The sequence below is a fragment of the Cydia pomonella genome, chromosome 6 (assembly GCF_033807575.1).
Source record: "Cydia pomonella isolate Wapato2018A chromosome 6, ilCydPomo1, whole genome shotgun sequence".
In the NCBI taxonomy this organism is placed as follows: Eukaryota; Metazoa; Arthropoda; class Insecta; order Lepidoptera; family Tortricidae; genus Cydia; species Cydia pomonella.
This window is the reverse complement of record NC_084708.1, coordinates 14,166,606-14,182,380: the sequence shown is the minus strand read 5'-3', so window position 1 is coordinate 14,182,380 and position 15,775 is coordinate 14,166,606. Positions and strand designations below refer to the sequence as shown.

Sequence of the window (15,775 nt, the reverse complement as noted above, 5' to 3'; positions counted from 1 at the left end):
ACATAGGCTACGAAGACTGCTTACCATCAGGTGGGCCGTATGCTTGTTTGCCACCGATGTAGTATTAAAAAAAATCATCAGATCAAAGAAAGTCATCAGTAAAGTAATTAATAACAACAATCAGTTAGGTAGTTTAGTATATATTGAAAACTAATCACTTTCTTGCAAGTTATTAATAATTACACAACATGCTTTGTTTTACTCTGTTTCTTACACGACATCCTTTTTTCTAGCGATCACTTAAAGATTCACATGAAGACCCACGACATTCAGAAGCCTTTCCAATGCACCGTGTGCAACCGGGGCTACAACACCGCGGCGGCGCTCACGTCGCATATGCAGGGCCACAAGCGCGACCGCGAGGGCCGGGAGACCGACCGGCGGCGCGCACTACGCTGTCCGCGGTGCGGGGACGCCTTCCGCAGGACTGACCTCTTACAGGTTAGTAGTATTAAGTATATTATGCTGTCTAATTCAGCCATAATTCCTTCAAGGCGCTAACATAATAATAAATAATAAATCGAAACACACATTCGAATGTTATTTATTAGGTACGTCGCTTCAATTAAAATGTATCCTTTAGAGTTACGGCGTGAGAAGTAGGCTACCTTTTCTGTAGTTAGTTTATTATCAATTTTTTGGTCCATTTCCAGGCTCACATGACCAGCGCCCACGGCGTTGACGCAGCGGCGCTCACTCCCCCGCGACGCGTCGCCTCGCAGCCGCCACCCACGCTCCTCGCCTGCATCTATTGCACACGAGACACCTTCACAAGCATGGAGCAGTTGCAATTACACGTCCGAGCCGCTCATTCAGCCTTACTCAATGGTGAAACCCCTTCAGACCAGATCGTCGAACAACCAGCGCCTACTGATCTCAGCAGAAGAGCTGAAGAACCGTCGGTCAAGCGTCGACGCTCGGATTCTGCAACGCCCCAACTGGCTTTGTCGCCTGGAACTCTTCTCTGCAATCAATGCGACGCGGCCCTCCCTGACTTTGAAGCATTTCGCGCACATTTGAAAGGTCACCTTGAAGAGGGTGGGGAGTTGAATCGGTCTAGCCCAACGCCGTGTCCTCACTGCGGGGCCTCTTTCGCTGATGCGGCGGCTTCGGAGCGTCATCTCGCGGCACACTATCTGGCGGTGTCCTGCGAATACACGTGTCACAGCTGCGCGCGCAGTTTTCCTACGCCGGATGACTTGCAAAAGCATCTACTGGACCTGCACGCTCATCACCTTTACCGCTGTTCTCTTTGCAAGGAAATCTTCGACTCAAAAGTAGCCATTCAGGTGAGCATTTATAATAGGTTTTGTCATACCTATCGATTCTTTGTAAGGTCTCACTTACCTACTAACTAGGTACATAAATTATTTCACAATTTCGATCGTGTCACTACTGAAGCTATTATAAATAAGCTTGTCCCTCGGTTTATTGAGATTGTAATACTCTACAGTATTGATAAACTTTTTGTATATTTAATATATACAGTATATTTAATAATTCGGTTAACCGTAAATAATGTGCTTTCGACAATACGTTTGTTTCTCCCTCTCATATGAATTTTGTCTCAGGTGCACTTCGCGGTGGCGCACAGCGGCGAGAGCAAAGTGTGGGTGTGCCGGTCATGCGGCGGCTCGCCGCTGCGCTCGGAGGCGGAGGGCGCGGCGCACGTGCGCGCGCGGCACGGCGCGGCGCGCTGCCCGTGCGGCGCCGTGCTGGCGGGCGCGCGCGCGCTGCGGGCCCACGCGCAGCTGCACGCCTACCGCTGCCCCGCGCCCGGCTGCGCCGACTCCTTCGCCGTGCAGTACCTTCTCGAGAGGCATATGCAGGCGCACCACGCCGTCACACCCCAGGTTAGAAGAACGTTACTAAATCACTGCTAACCAATTCCAACGGCCCATCAGTGGTTGCCTAGATTTTATATAAAAATACTTGGAGGATTTAACAACTGAAAACGCCTTGTCTGTAATTTTCTGTACAAAACAGTCTGCCGATTTTTGCGGGGGAGAGTACGCCACAATTTTCTCATATCACAAATTATCCGCTCTAAGCTAAGCTTATTTAACCATATAAAAATATTAATCGTACCAACTTTAGAACATTAAGAATAATACATTAAATAGTAGTAACTCCCAAAACTAAACGTGATCTTGCATGATGTTAGCGTTACAATCACCATACATAACCAAAGGCCAAGGGGGGTCAAAAGTTGGCCAAATGTGATCACATGATTTCTAGACGAGCGCCCATGTGTTTTGCGCCACAATGGTTTGCGCCATAGCGAACGAAACACTATCTATCTCTCTGTCACTCTTTATTAGTGCGATAGAGAGACAGCGTTTCGTTCGCTGCGGCGCAAACGTTAGTCATCTTGGCTAGCCCCCCTACTCTGACTTACACCAAAGAGAATTTGAAATAGAGGTGGATTGTCAAAGAAAATTTTGTAGCCGCAGTTAATTTACTGCCATCTTTCGACACATGATTAAAACTTTAAATAACTTAAAATACAAACTAAACTTTAAATTGGTTAAATATCAAAAAGTGGCGTCATCCCACAGCGCATCGGCTAAAGGTTGTGGCGCCATCGCTCGAAACGATGCTGCCTTACCTTTGGCCTTTAATCTACTAGAGGGCGCCACAGTGCCGTTTTGATATTAAACAAATTTAACACATATCAGTGAGAGAATAAGGATCAAAGTTAAATGGCGTTCTAAAAGTTTTAATCATGTATCGAAAGATGGCAGTAAATTTACTGTGGCTATAAAGTTTTCTTTGACAATCCACCTCTATTTCAAATTCTCTTTGCTTCTACCTATAGTTCCTGACAAAGAAACGAGTCTGATTTTACAAGTATTATACCGGGTGGGGCCTGTAACACGAGCAAAGTATAAGTAATAGGTAGTTAGTAGTATTAGTAGTACGTTTGATATAAGTGTATGTAGTATGTGTGTTTGTGTTTAATATTCTCCATTTTTAGCTCCTTGCACTACCTGTTGACTTTTGTATGAGTTCTACATTTCCTGTAATATTTATAATAATATCATTGTAATTGACGTTGTTTATGTCACGCTTAAAACGTAATCAAATTCGAATTACGTTTTGGAATAAACTTTAAAGTGTGCTAAAAATCAAATTGATTCGAAATAATTCGCTGAACAAGTGGTCAGTTGGAGGGGTAGAGTAAAGCCTACAGTTTAATTTTTTTTCTCCTGTCATAGGCCCCACCCGGTATACTTATGATTTTTTTCTCATACATGCTCGGAAATGGTCGCATTTTGTCCGTAAATCGAAGATGCAAAGTGCCCAATTTTAGTCCCAGCGTCGACGAAGACCAGCGCGTCCCTTCTCTGTGCGAACAACAAACAACAAAATTCACAAAATATAATTATATTTATTGTATTTCCTCACATGTTTGAGAAAAGCACTGTGTAGTGTATAGCTCGGTGGAAACAGTACCGAGGCCTGGTAAAAGGTCCGAGTCAGAAAATTCCTTTCTTTCCATCCCTCGGCAACAATGTATATATATTTTAGGGTCTGAATGGTGAAAGCACGCGACCAAAGCGAGTGGAAAACAACAACTCTGGCGACGGCGCGGACGGCGCTTGCTCGCCGTGCGCCGGGGGCGAGGCTGGCGGCGACGAGCGCCGCCGCAAGAACGGCGCCGTCGCGCTGCAGTGCGCCTACTGCGGCGAGCGCACGCGCTCCCGCGCCGAGCTGGAGGCGCACACGCGCGCGCACTCGGGCGCCGCCGCCGCCAGGCACAAGTGCCTCATCTGCGACGAGATCCTGCCCTCCGCTGCCGTGCTCGCCGAGCACAAACTCACGCATTGCAAGGTAAGCATGCCCTATTGTTTTACAAGATAAGGTCAATACGCAACTGCCGGACCTGTAACCTGAGTATACCTAAACAACAACACAACAGTTATTTACGATACAGTGCGGAAAATAAGAACTTCGCAAAGGTGATAAATTAAAACACGACCGAGGGAAGTGTTTTAAATCGACACGAATTGCGAATTACCTATTCGCATGTATATTGTACAACGTTTTACAGTAAATGATAATATTGCCTTTTAAACTTTCGTAAATAAACGTAAAACTTATTTGCTTATGCAAGTATTATTCTTACAAACTCCTTATGGGCAAAATTTATATAATTGATCAAATTCGCAATTTCAGGTAGTAGCGGGTGACACGTGCGCTCGATGCCGCGCGCGACTGCCGTCCGAGGAGTCTTTCCTGAGCCATATGGCGCGCCACCACCCTGCGTTGCCCGCTCCGTGCGTCGTGTGCCGCCAGACGCTCGCGTCCGAGGCGGAGGCGCGCCTGCACGCGCGTTTCCACCTGCGTTGCTCTGGCGACGAACAGCGCTGCGCTATTTGTCTACGCGCGCTGCCCGACGGCGAGGCCGGCGCCGGAGCGCGCGCCTGCGCCGCATGCTACGCGCGTCACGCCGCGCCGCGCGCTCCTCCGCCCGCCGACCACGACTGTCGCCTCTGTCGTCGTGCGCTCGGTTCGCCCACACGTCTGCAAGCTCACCTTATTGAACACACGTTCGCGGGCATCGGCGCATTCACCTGCTACCTTTGCTCCGCCGTATTCACCAGCGCGGCCGGCCTGCAGCGCCACCTACCCGAGCACGCGTCCGCGCCGCGTCCTTACGACTGCGCGCGCTGCGGCCTCAAGTTCTTCTTCCGCGCGGAGCTCGACAACCACTCGTTTGTTCACCTGGAGGAGGCGGAAATAGCGCAACGAGCGTTCTATGAAGCGTACGCGCGCGGCGCGGCTTCGGCGTGGGCCGCGCTGGCCCCGCCGGAGCCGGCGCCGACGCCCGCCGCCGAGCCGGACGGGCCCGTCAAGCGCGAGCCCGAGGTGAAGGAGGAGAAGACGGACGAGTACATCGAGGTGGGCTCGCCGCCGCCGCCGCCCTCGCCGCCGCCGGCCGAGCCCGTCGTGAAGCAGGAGAAGCCCGACGAAGACTGAAGGGTCCGTCGACCTATTTCGTCCGTGACGCGGGCCCATCCCCGCTGCAATACTAGATTACGTCCCGACTAGCTTATGTTAGATAGATAGTTATGTTAAAGTTAATAATATAATAATCGTTGAAATTTTGCGTTTAGAACGCCGTATTTTCAGTAAGTAAAAAATAGTATCATTATGTTGATTAAGTGATGTATGTTTTATAATGTTTACATGGCTATTTGTAAAAAATGTTAATTTAATAAATTATCCTGTTAAGCTTCATTTATCTACGCGAATCTTTATTTTATTTTGACCTTAAAAAATGTTCGGATAACAATTAGGTATGTACGAGGGTGGGATGATAAGTAACTGGCCTAAGTAGAAAATACTTGAATTTCGGTGTTAAAACTAATTTTATTTTTCGACATAGTCTCCACCTAGCTCTATGCACTTATTCCATCTTCGCTCTAAAGCTGCGATGCCCTCCATAAAATGATTCTTTTCGAGGCCTGCAAAATACTCCTCCACAGCGGCTATGACGGCATCATTAGTGGCAAATTTCTGTCCACCCAAAAAAGTTTTAAGCTTCGGGAACAGGTGGAAGTCGGATGGTGCCAGATCAGGCGAATAAGGTGGATGGGGCAGCAAATCATACTTTAATTCGCCGATTTTTGCCATGGCTTTAACACATGTGTGAACCCTAGCGTTGTCTTGATGGAAGATGATTTTTTTTTTTGCTAAGCCTGGTCGTTTTTGATGAATGCATTGATGAAGCTTATCTAAAAGATTAGCATAGTATTCCCCATTAATAGTTTTACCTTTGGGAAGGTAGTCTATCATCAAAATTCCACTAGCATCCCAAAAGACGGAAGCCATAACTTTTCCAGCCGACTTTACAGCCATAGCTTTTTTGGGACCCGAACATCCAGATTCAGTCCACTGTTTTGATTGAATTTTTGATTCTGGCGTGTAGTGGTGAACCCATGTTTCATCTGTTGTTACAAATCGACGCAAAAAATCAGCTTTATTTTTCTGAAAACGATCCAAACATTCTTCCGAATTTTGCACGCGGATTCTTTTTTGATCGTGCGTAAGCAATCGCGGCACCCAACGGGCGGATAACTTTTTCATATTTAATTCTTCACTTAGAATATGATGTACCCGTTCCTTTGATATCCCTGTAGTGTCAGCTATTTCTGATAACTTCAATCGTCGATCTGCCAAAACCATATCGTGCACTTTGGAGACCATTTCCGGAGTTGTGGCACTTTTTGGACGTCCAGAGCGGGCTTCATCTTGGACACTTGTACGGCCTCGTTTAAATTCAGCCACCCAGTTTTTTACTGTGGCGTGAGAAAGAGCACATTCACCTAAAACATTCTTTAACTCTTCATAAATACCTATCCCCTTCATACCCTTCATGTAAAGAAACTTTATCACCGCTCTTTGTTCAATTTTATCCATTTTGAAAACAATCGTCACAATATATTTTCAAATAACAGAAAATCGATAAAATATTTAAGCCATCAAATTTAAATTTCGAACACAGATAGCCAGAGACACGAAGCTTAAATTACGCTAGTTTATTTTTAAATTCAAACTTTTTAAATAGCTAAGGCCAGTTACTTATCATCCCGCCCTCGTACAGTCACGTCTGAAAATATCGATACGAAAAAAGTGTCAAAAATATGTACCTATACACTAAGCTTAATATATGGGCAATAAAGTCGTGTGTACATATTTTTGGCACTTTTTATCGATATTATCAGACGTGACCGTACACCCTCAAAATGAAAAGACTTGAAGCAATCCTCCTAGGCGGTAGCCACTTGAGCCTGTATCCAGGGCAGCAGCGCGGCGACGTTGACGTAGGCGGCGGGCACGTCGGCGTTGGCGCAGCCGAGCCCCCAGGCCACCAGCCCGACCACCACCCACTGCCCGTCGACTTTGCACACGAGCCCGGAACCGCCGTCACCCTGAAATGATTCAACTTCGATTTAACCGGTGATCACTGACAGTACTTAGGGATTAGTACGAATGTAATTTTCAATCCAAAAATTCAGTGTAAGTAGGTAGTTATTTCATTGCGATTTAGTAATTTTTACGGTCAAAGCGTTAGCATCATTTATTTAAAAAGCCTTGCTGTTCTGTTGTTGAGATCTACATTTATTATAAAGAATTCTTAACTCTTAATAACAGGGAAATCGCGTATAAACACCAAACATCCAATTCGTTAAGTTAATAAAAATGCTGATGACATTCTTATGATTGACTAAGTATCTTTGGTTCCACCAATTCCACCTTACCCACACTATCCTAAATTGGTTCCAATAATTATTGAGAGTAGAAGTGTCAAACAATCACGTTTAATGAGCGATTGTTAACTTTGCCCTGTTTGAATGTCCTACTTTTCAATTACTAACGAAGCATGAAGGCACTATTACAAGGGCACTCTAATTTCACACTTTTCACATTATGTGCTCTAGGGAAAATTTGTATACGTAGGTACTATTATTGGTTTTAGTTAAAAAGTAATCATAAGTTTACTTTGTTGACCACACGAATATTAAAATTATTTTGAGGGATTACAGTCGCCATCTTTGATCAAATCAATATTATAACTAACAAGGAAAGGTACCCAACTGTCCGGTTCCGATTTGATTTATATTTATATATGTTATAGAGTAGTCTAAAATAATGGACACGTATTTTTTTTTTAGCTGCCCAAACTCAACCTATTGGGAGAAATTGTCCTCCAAAAAGTACTATAAAGTTACTAAATCTTCTAACTCCTATAGAAAGTGATGCTCAAGCAACTTGCTAGTTAATGGCTGGTTATATCAGCTAATGGCTCCTCTTCACAATGGCCCAGCGCTGGCCCAGCGACACGCCACTACACGATGGCGACATTCAGTTGCGATTTATTCGTTTTCCAAGATGGACGTGGAAGCATTAGCCGCTGCAGCAATTTATTTATACGCCACGTACCAACCTTTTCTTAATCTGCACAATAATAAAGTAATTAAAAAGAAATGACGTAGAAGATTATGGTGGATGTTATCTATCCATCGCAATAAATAAATAAATAAACTACTTATTATGGGACAGTATTACACAAATTGACTAAGCCCCACGGAAAGCTCAATAAGGCTTGTGTTGTGGGTACTTAGACAACGATATACATATATTATATACATATGTATAAATACTTAAATACACAGAAGACATCCATGACTCCGGAACGAATATCCATGCTCATCACACGAATAAATGCCCTTACCAGGATTTGAACCCGGGACCATCGGCTGCATAGGCAGGGTCACTACCCACTAGGCCAGACAGGTTGTCACCTAAGTCAATTTAAATTTGTGCAATAAACTCTTCAAACCTTTGAAACCCTACTAAAAATCATTACTTGTCTCTTCCTTAATGTGCCGCTGTGTAGGTATATATTGTGCATATATATAATTTATGTATGTACATATATTTAGATATGTAGGTATTAATATTAATTTCTTTTATTATTGGTATATTTATTTATTTAAATTGTGAATGTACTGTATATACAGATGTCTGCGTTATGTATAAGTAATTTTCCTAATCCTCTAATTACTTCGTGCACTATTTGTTTTAAAAACTTTTTTTTTAAATATCCTGCTACCTTATTTCTATAGTTTTGGTCTTTATGTTTGGGGTTCCATGTTACGCTTTCTCCCCGATATAACTCTAAAAACTTTATTCTTTCGTGATGCGGCCACATACTCGTCATTTTTAATCAAAATAATACACAGCACGAACGTCCTCACTCGACCGCGTTCGAGCACGCACTGAGGGATGGGCCACGTGTAGATGCGGACAGCCATCGCTGGCCCACTGCCTTTGATGTGCGGACGAAAAACCGACACCGCGGCCATCCCATCGCCATCCCGCGCGCCATAAGCCATCCGACACCACTACCCTCTCTACACGCCTGGCCCAGCTTAGTGGGCCACTATGATGGTCCATCGTGTAGAGGAGCCATAAAACTCATTTTTTCCTTGTAAGTCTGTTGGCATGTGTTTAAGACAAGACTTACATATTGTTGTCTCTCAAACATGCAATGAAATATAGATATTATGTTCCTTATCTATAGACTGCAAAATATCACGTTCCGGGAGCGGCTAGGTCTTTAATGAAATTTCCTACAATATTGTAGGCCTAGGCCGGCAAGATTCAAGATTACAAGCTTTTATTTACTTGTACTGTTAGTATGCATGTTAGTGTGGGTCATATCTTGGAAGCTGAATTTAACCTACTTTCCGATTTCTGATTGAGCGAAAATTTGCATTCATATGTAAATCAGATGGCAATGTATGTTGCTGATCGGATGATGAAGACAGAGGAGGTGGAACTCTGATGTGATAAAACAACGCAAACTAATTGTGTTTGAGGTTGTTAGAATTGTCTCGATCAGTATTAGTTGGCGTTGAAAGACAAGTACAATCAGCGATAAAAGCCTGTACTACAAATGATTTTTTACCAAAAACTTATATTTGATTTATTGTGCGTTGTTGATTATGTTTTTAGGGTTCCGTAGCCAAATGGCAAAAAACGGAACCCTTATAGATTCGTCATGTCCGTCTGTCTGTCCGATTATGTCACCGCCACTATAAGAGCTATACTGTTCAAACTTGGTAAGTAGATGTATTCTATGAACCGCATTAGGATGTTTACACAAAAATAGAAAAAAAAAACAATAAATTTTGGGGTTCCCCATACTTAGAACTGAAACTCAAAAAATCTTTTTTCATCAAACCCATACGTGTGGGGTATCTATGGATAGGTCTTTAAAAATGATATTGAGGTTTCCAATATCATTTTTTTTTCTAAGCTGAATAGTTTGCGCGAGAGACACTTCCAAAGTGGTAAAATGTGTGCCCCCCCCCCCCCCCTAACTTCTAAAATAACAGAATGAAAAATCAAAAAAAAATATATGATATACATTGTCATGCAAACTTCCACCGAAAATTGGTTTGAACGAGATCTAGTAAGTAGTTTTTTTTTAAATAACTCATAAAATTATATTTGGTATAGTATTGTATTATATTTGGTTGTTGTTGTTAAAGTAGCACCGCCCACAATCTCTGCTTTGCCTAAAGGTTGACTGGTAGAGAATACCTTATGGCATTAAGTCCGCCTTTTGTACTATAAGGTTTTCTTTTGTGCAATAAAGATTAAATAAATAAATAAATAAAAGTTGAAAAAAATTTTTTTTCATCAAACCCATACGTGTGGGGTATCTATGGATAGGTCTTCAAAAATGATATTTAGGTTCCTAATATCATTTTTTTCTAAACTGAATAGTTTGCGCGAGAGACACTTCCAAAGTGAAAAAATTTGTGTCCCCCCCCCCCCCCTGTAACTTCTAAAATAACAGAAAGAAAAATCTAAAAAAAATATATGATATACATTACCATGCAAACTTCCACCGAAAATTGGTTTGAACGAGATCTAGTAAGTATTTTTTTTTAATACGTCTAAAATTAAATAAAAAAAATTTTTTCATCAAACCCATACGTGTGGGGTATCTATAGATAGGTTTTCAAAAATGATATTTAGGTTCGTAATATCATTTTTTTCTAAACTGAATAGTTTGCGCGAGAGACACTTCCAAAGTGAAAAAATGTGCCCCCCCCCCTGTAACTTCTAAAATAACAGAATGAAAAATCAAAAAAAAATATATGATATACATTACCATGCAAACTTCCACCGAAAATTGGTTTGAACGAGATCTAGTAAGTAGTTTTTTTTAATACGTCATAAATGGTACGGAACCCTTCATGGGCGAGTCCGACTCGCACTTGGCCGCTTTTTTAATATGAGTTTCGACGAAAATATGAAGTTTAATATCAATCATACGTACTCCTATGAACTTGAGAGCAGAAGTAGAATTGACTTATAGTAAATTACTATAGAGGCCGGGAAACGAAGGGTTGCAGGCCAAGTAGGTAGGTAGGTAGATACAGCCGGCAACCCCGTTTCTCGCCAAGATTTTTATAGTGCTTTTCTCAAACTTGCAATGTAATATATTAAATGTACCCAATTTGTTTTATTCGAAGGCTTACACAGCTAAAAACAAATTACGGATCTACTACTATTTGATGGATGAATGCCAAGATGTTGTGTCAGAATTTGACGTTTAAAAACAAAAGAAGGTTGCTTTACAGGTCTAGGTGTATGGAGTGTGGATTTAAGAGGAGTGAAATCTCTTGTGGTAGAACTGTTGCAAAAGTGTCCAGCTGTCAGCTATAAATAATAGTTCCAAATCTCCCCAGAGTAGCGCTAAAGTAGCTAAGAACCTAGGCGTTATTGACGGAGTGAAATGCGCTGTCTATGATTTGATTTTTTTGTTCAAGTATTCTAGGTATTGTAGCGCCACCTATTTAAGGTTTTTTGATGACACCTTTTGGTACATGGAGATTTATTTCCTTAACTCCACCTTCCGTATCTAGGTGTTTAAAACTCACCGGATACATAGTATTTCCGGGCCTAATTTGAAGTAAGTCACGTCAACATTTCATTGCAAGTTTAAGAAAAATAACTTGCTGCCGCCAAAATCAAAGGCGAAGTAGGTACTTACATGGAGAAAAACTAAGAAAAATGCAGAAACAGTTTTTTTGTGGCATATTTTAAAGAACTGAAAGTAACTATAAAATCGTCAATACAGTGGGAATAATACTCCATACTTAAGACAACAATGTATGTGAAGCATAATATCAACATAAAAAACTACGTAAACTTAGATACCTACGTAGCTAAAACGACAGTCAGACGGGTACAAGGCGAAAAAAATTAAGATATTTTTCTTATAGTAGTTTATGTGACTGCTACATAATAAAAGGCATTAAAATACACGAGTGTGGTTAAGAAACGAACAAAGTGAGTTTCTTAAAAAGATCACACGAGTGTTATAATGCCTAATTATGTACAGTTACATACACTATTTTATCTACACACATATCATAAACCTTCTATGATATATTCACTAACCCAAATTACAGCCTCCGTTACGTTGCCCTTACCAATTCGTTGCTCTCTTGGCGGAACCCGCGGATATGTGGTGGCGTCACCGAAATATTTTTACCGCTTATTTTACACGTTTTTTTTTTCTATAGTTACCTTAAAAACAACAAAGCATATTAATTTTATACTTAAAACTAATTAAAACATAAACTGTACGTGAAATGGCGGTAAATGAAAACTTTTTTCACGCATGTAGTTTTTTTTAAATTCAGAGACAAACTAGAGTCGGGGGCCTATTTCCGTATCATTCGATACAAACTAACATGCGAGATATGTCAAAATTGTAGACAATTGACATTTCATTTCGAACAAAAAGGCATCTCGACTGATATTAGAATAGGGGTCAAATCGAATTGCTTTTTTTTTCAGAGATGTTCCAAATTTGAATGCATCACCAAATCGATTTTGATGTAGTAATGAAGCTATAACTACATTATCACAGACAAGAAATTTGTTGTAACAAAACAGTTTATCGTAATGTTGGCCATATTTACGGATTTTGAAGGCATCATAGAGGGTTTATGATATGTGTGTAGATAAAATATATTATATATCTGTAATAAAAATACGTGTAAAATAAAGCTATATTTTGTGTTTAGTTTTTTTTAGTTCCTCTACAAATGAAACTTTGAGTTCATGGGTAATTTTTTAATTTTTTTTATTGCATGTTTGAGAAAAGCAGTATCCATACATCGGCGTGAAAAAGAGTTGCCGGCCTCATAACTATCCGGCGTCACTACGTTCGGCCGTCTATATGTATTCGGCCGGCAACCCCCTACTGCACGGCCTCTCTCTGTAGTAATGTACTATTTTAGGTACATAGTTTAGTCGTGTCAGATAAATACCTACTTACCTATTATTTCGCACTATAAGATATTGTTGCTGGTGGCTGTAGCAGCTTTCCCAATAGTATAACTAGTTCTTCGTTGTGTTACAGTATATACGAATCCACTAGGTAATATACTTAGAGTGCTTACTGTACATGCATCCTTATTTGCTTCACCGCCAGCACAAATGAAGGATGTGGTGTCAAGAGCAAAGCTGGAGCCTAGACGTGCCGTTTGCATTTGACTTTGGCAGGTTGCTGGGGCTACAATTGGCACGTCTACTTTCTTTAAAATCTGCTGGTATTGTCCTTGTAGGCCGAACATATTTTTACCCCATCCAGATACCCAACACCTGAAATCGATATAACAAATTATTAGTGATTCCAAAGGTACATAACAGGTACCGGTGTGTACAGTAGTTGACAACCTGTAGATATAACCTACCGTGTAACTTACCTTTGACCAGTATAAGTAGCCGTATTGGATGCTGGCAAGCATGCTCTGTTAATAGTAGTAACAGAACCAGTCATAGGCGTCAAAGGGACTGGAGTCGATAGTCGCAGGACAGTGATGTCATACTGCAAGGTGGTGGGGTCGAAAGAGGGGTGGCTGAACACCTTGGCGACTGTGTACTCTTGGTATGGCACTGGCTCGTAGGTTCCGGCAGCGTCCCACTCACCCAAACGCACCTTGACGTTAGGAGCTGTGCCTGATACACTGTAATGTAACAATAATTGGGTACAGTAAAATACTTCCCATAAAAGGACCCCAGGCTGCAAGTTGTCCCTGTGCTAACTGCTGCTACGAGTACTTGATGTGCACTTGTGCAGCTGGGATTCCGTTTGTTTGTTTCTACTGTAAGCGTGAAAAAAAAACTACAGTAAATAGAAAAGTATGTAACAGGTGTTACAACATAAAGGAAATGACACTTACATGTATGTAGACAGTCGATGAGTCACTGTTAAAACGTTGAATTGGTCAATTAGCACACCTCCAGCGATGTAATCGTTCTGTTTTGTTAAAATTAATGCCTGTAAAAGTAAACCAAGGCGCATAATATCGGCACGTCACACAAACATTTATCTCACTGAACGTAGCTTTTAATAATATCCTAACCTGCCATGGATATTCTCCGAAATTGGCCTGACCAGAGGCTGGAGCGATCGCTGTGGTGGGTACTGTCTGCAAAGTGCCGCATGCTATCACTGTAGTCGAGGTGCCACAACAGAGTACCTGCCCGGCAGGACACGTCGTTCCTGATCCACCTCCCTGAAACGATGTGAAATTGCACTTTTTGTAGTCACAATACTTGATTAAAGTGATATATGATATGATAAACGCGTTAGAACTTACCGGAGTTACAATTCTAATATCAATCAAACCACCTCCAGCATTCGTTCCATTATTGGTGCAAGTGCCTGCAGCTACACACCTGCAACCCGTTTGTCTTTTGCGAATTCGATGACTGGCAGCTTCCATCATATCTAATCTGTCCAATTTATTGGTAGGAATTGTGTTTAATTTAATACTCCGTCGCTCCCTAGGGAATCTCACAGCGGTGTTGTAAGACGGCACTTGAGCACTGTATCCTATAATCGGTGGCACCTGCAACGCCGCCGACGTCGCTGGGGTGGTGCCAAGTCGCGGATCGATCGACGGCATGCCTGCAGCGGTTTCGTCAGGATTAATGATACAAACAATATCAGGGTTGTCGCAAAGAATAACAGGTAAAAGTACTCCACCTATTGTTGCTGTCGGAACTGTAGGAGCGATGGTAGGTGGACCACCACCACCACCCCCACCACCACCACCACCTGTCATGTTCATCGGAGGTCCTCCAGTCATGTTCATTGGAGGAGGTCCAGTCATGTTCATTGGAGGAGGTCCAGTCATATTAGGACTCGCTGTAGTTGTTGTTGTTGTTGTCGTTGTAGGCTCGAGTATAGGAGGCGGAGGCGCTCCTACAACAATGACGTTTGTAGGGGGCGAGTTGGTGGGCAGCATACCCAAACATGCAGTTAAAAGCCATAAACACATTTTGTCCAGTCAGTTAAATTTTGATTGCTAACTGGAGTGCGAACCGCACAGTAGATGGTCTGCGACTGATGGTCAGGTATGAAATCGGAGATACCAGTGAGTGGGCATTAAATATGTCCTTACCGGGTGCAATTGATGGTATTCCCCTAACAATTGTAGCCTTCATGGTGTAATGCGCTTGATCACATAGCGACAAATTGTTGCAATTTACAAAATGTGAATAACTAATTTGTTGTACATTTTGTAATCCTATTCATCTTGCACTAGTACAAAACAGGTGTTATAACTATGACATAAATTTATTGACTGCTGGGTGTTGACCATATATTTCACATAAATAGGTCAATATTAAGCGGTCATGCAACTCATGTAGTTGTAGTCATGTAACAGTATGGAAAGCTACTTTAGCGTTGCTACATTATTATTAAGAACCGGGGCTTCGGTGTCTTCCACTTCATATAACTCGCCGCTCACATTACCCTCAATTTCATCATCATCATCATTGTTTGAAATTGCAGCATATTGCTGATGCAATTTTGGATGTCACTTACCTGGTTTGCCAGTATGCCAATGAAGGCAAGCAAGAGCCCCAGGTGGCAGGCAGGTAAAAACGGAAATTCATGGAGGGGGTAAAAAGGAATGGGAATTGTAACTATTCAGCAGCCGTGACGTCACCGCAATCAGTGCTGCCACTCTAAAATATATAATTAATTTGCTTCGAATAACGGTAAGAAGCTTAATAAACGATACTGTCTTTAGCAATAAAATTCCACTGAATATTCATACTCATACTCATTAATTAATTTATTTAGTGATTTTAATTTTACAAGGACAAGAATATTTGTAAACGTTCCTTTAATTTTGTTTTTACGGACATAAATATTAAA

The 15,775-nt window shown here is 41.9% G+C and overlaps 2 protein-coding genes across 4 annotated transcripts in view; one reads left to right on the top strand and one right to left on the bottom strand.

Moving 5' to 3' along the window:
* The window catches only part of LOC133519046 (zinc finger protein 423 homolog), a 127,215-nt gene extending 121,957 nt beyond the window's left edge, over nucleotides 1-5,258 (top strand). For both annotated transcript variants that reach the window (XM_061852918.1, XM_061852919.1), the window contains 5 exons: nucleotides 234-441; nucleotides 654-1,289; nucleotides 1,572-1,853; nucleotides 3,532-3,834; nucleotides 4,180-5,258. In XM_061852918.1, the coding sequence (XP_061708902.1) occupies nucleotides 234-441; nucleotides 654-1,289; nucleotides 1,572-1,853; nucleotides 3,532-3,834; nucleotides 4,180-4,983 (2,233 nt within the window). In that variant the 3' untranslated portion in view covers nucleotides 4,984-5,258. The remainder of the gene's footprint in view (nucleotides 1-233; nucleotides 442-653; nucleotides 1,290-1,571; nucleotides 1,854-3,531; nucleotides 3,835-4,179) is intronic.
* Nucleotides 5,259-6,253: 995 nt separating this feature from the next.
* Nucleotides 6,254-15,051, bottom strand: LOC133519048 (phenoloxidase-activating factor 2). 2 transcript variants are annotated; one of them, XM_061852922.1, is made up of 7 exons: nucleotides 14,594-15,043; nucleotides 14,205-14,515; nucleotides 13,968-14,120; nucleotides 13,785-13,882; nucleotides 13,308-13,568; nucleotides 13,002-13,203; nucleotides 6,254-6,938 (listed from the first exon to the last, which is right to left on the bottom strand). In XM_061852922.1, exons 1-7 carry the CDS (start codon nucleotides 14,886-14,888, stop codon nucleotides 6,777-6,779), a joined length of 1,482 nt encoding a protein of 493 aa, XP_061708906.1. In that variant the 5' UTR covers nucleotides 14,889-15,043; the 3' UTR covers nucleotides 6,254-6,776. The 2 variants fall into 2 exon arrangements, with proteins under 2 accessions (XP_061708906.1, XP_061708905.1); XM_061852921.1 differs by having other exon boundaries at nucleotides 14,205-15,051.
* Nucleotides 15,052-15,775: the final 724 nt, after the last annotated feature.

Bases quoted from the DNA above. Each gene is read 5' to 3' on its own strand.
- LOC133519048 (XM_061852921.1), bottom strand. From the start codon at position 14,888: ATGTGTTTATGGCTTTTAACTGCATGTTTGGGTATGCTGCCCACCAAC. The intron at 14,121-14,204 runs GTAAGTTCTAAC...ACATCGTTTCAG, and splicing joins ATATTAGAATTGTAACTCCG to GGAGGTGGATCAGGAACGAC. The intron at 13,569-13,784 runs GTAAGTGTCATT...GTTACATTACAG, and splicing joins CATCGACTGTCTACATACAT to TGTATCAGGCACAGCTCCTA.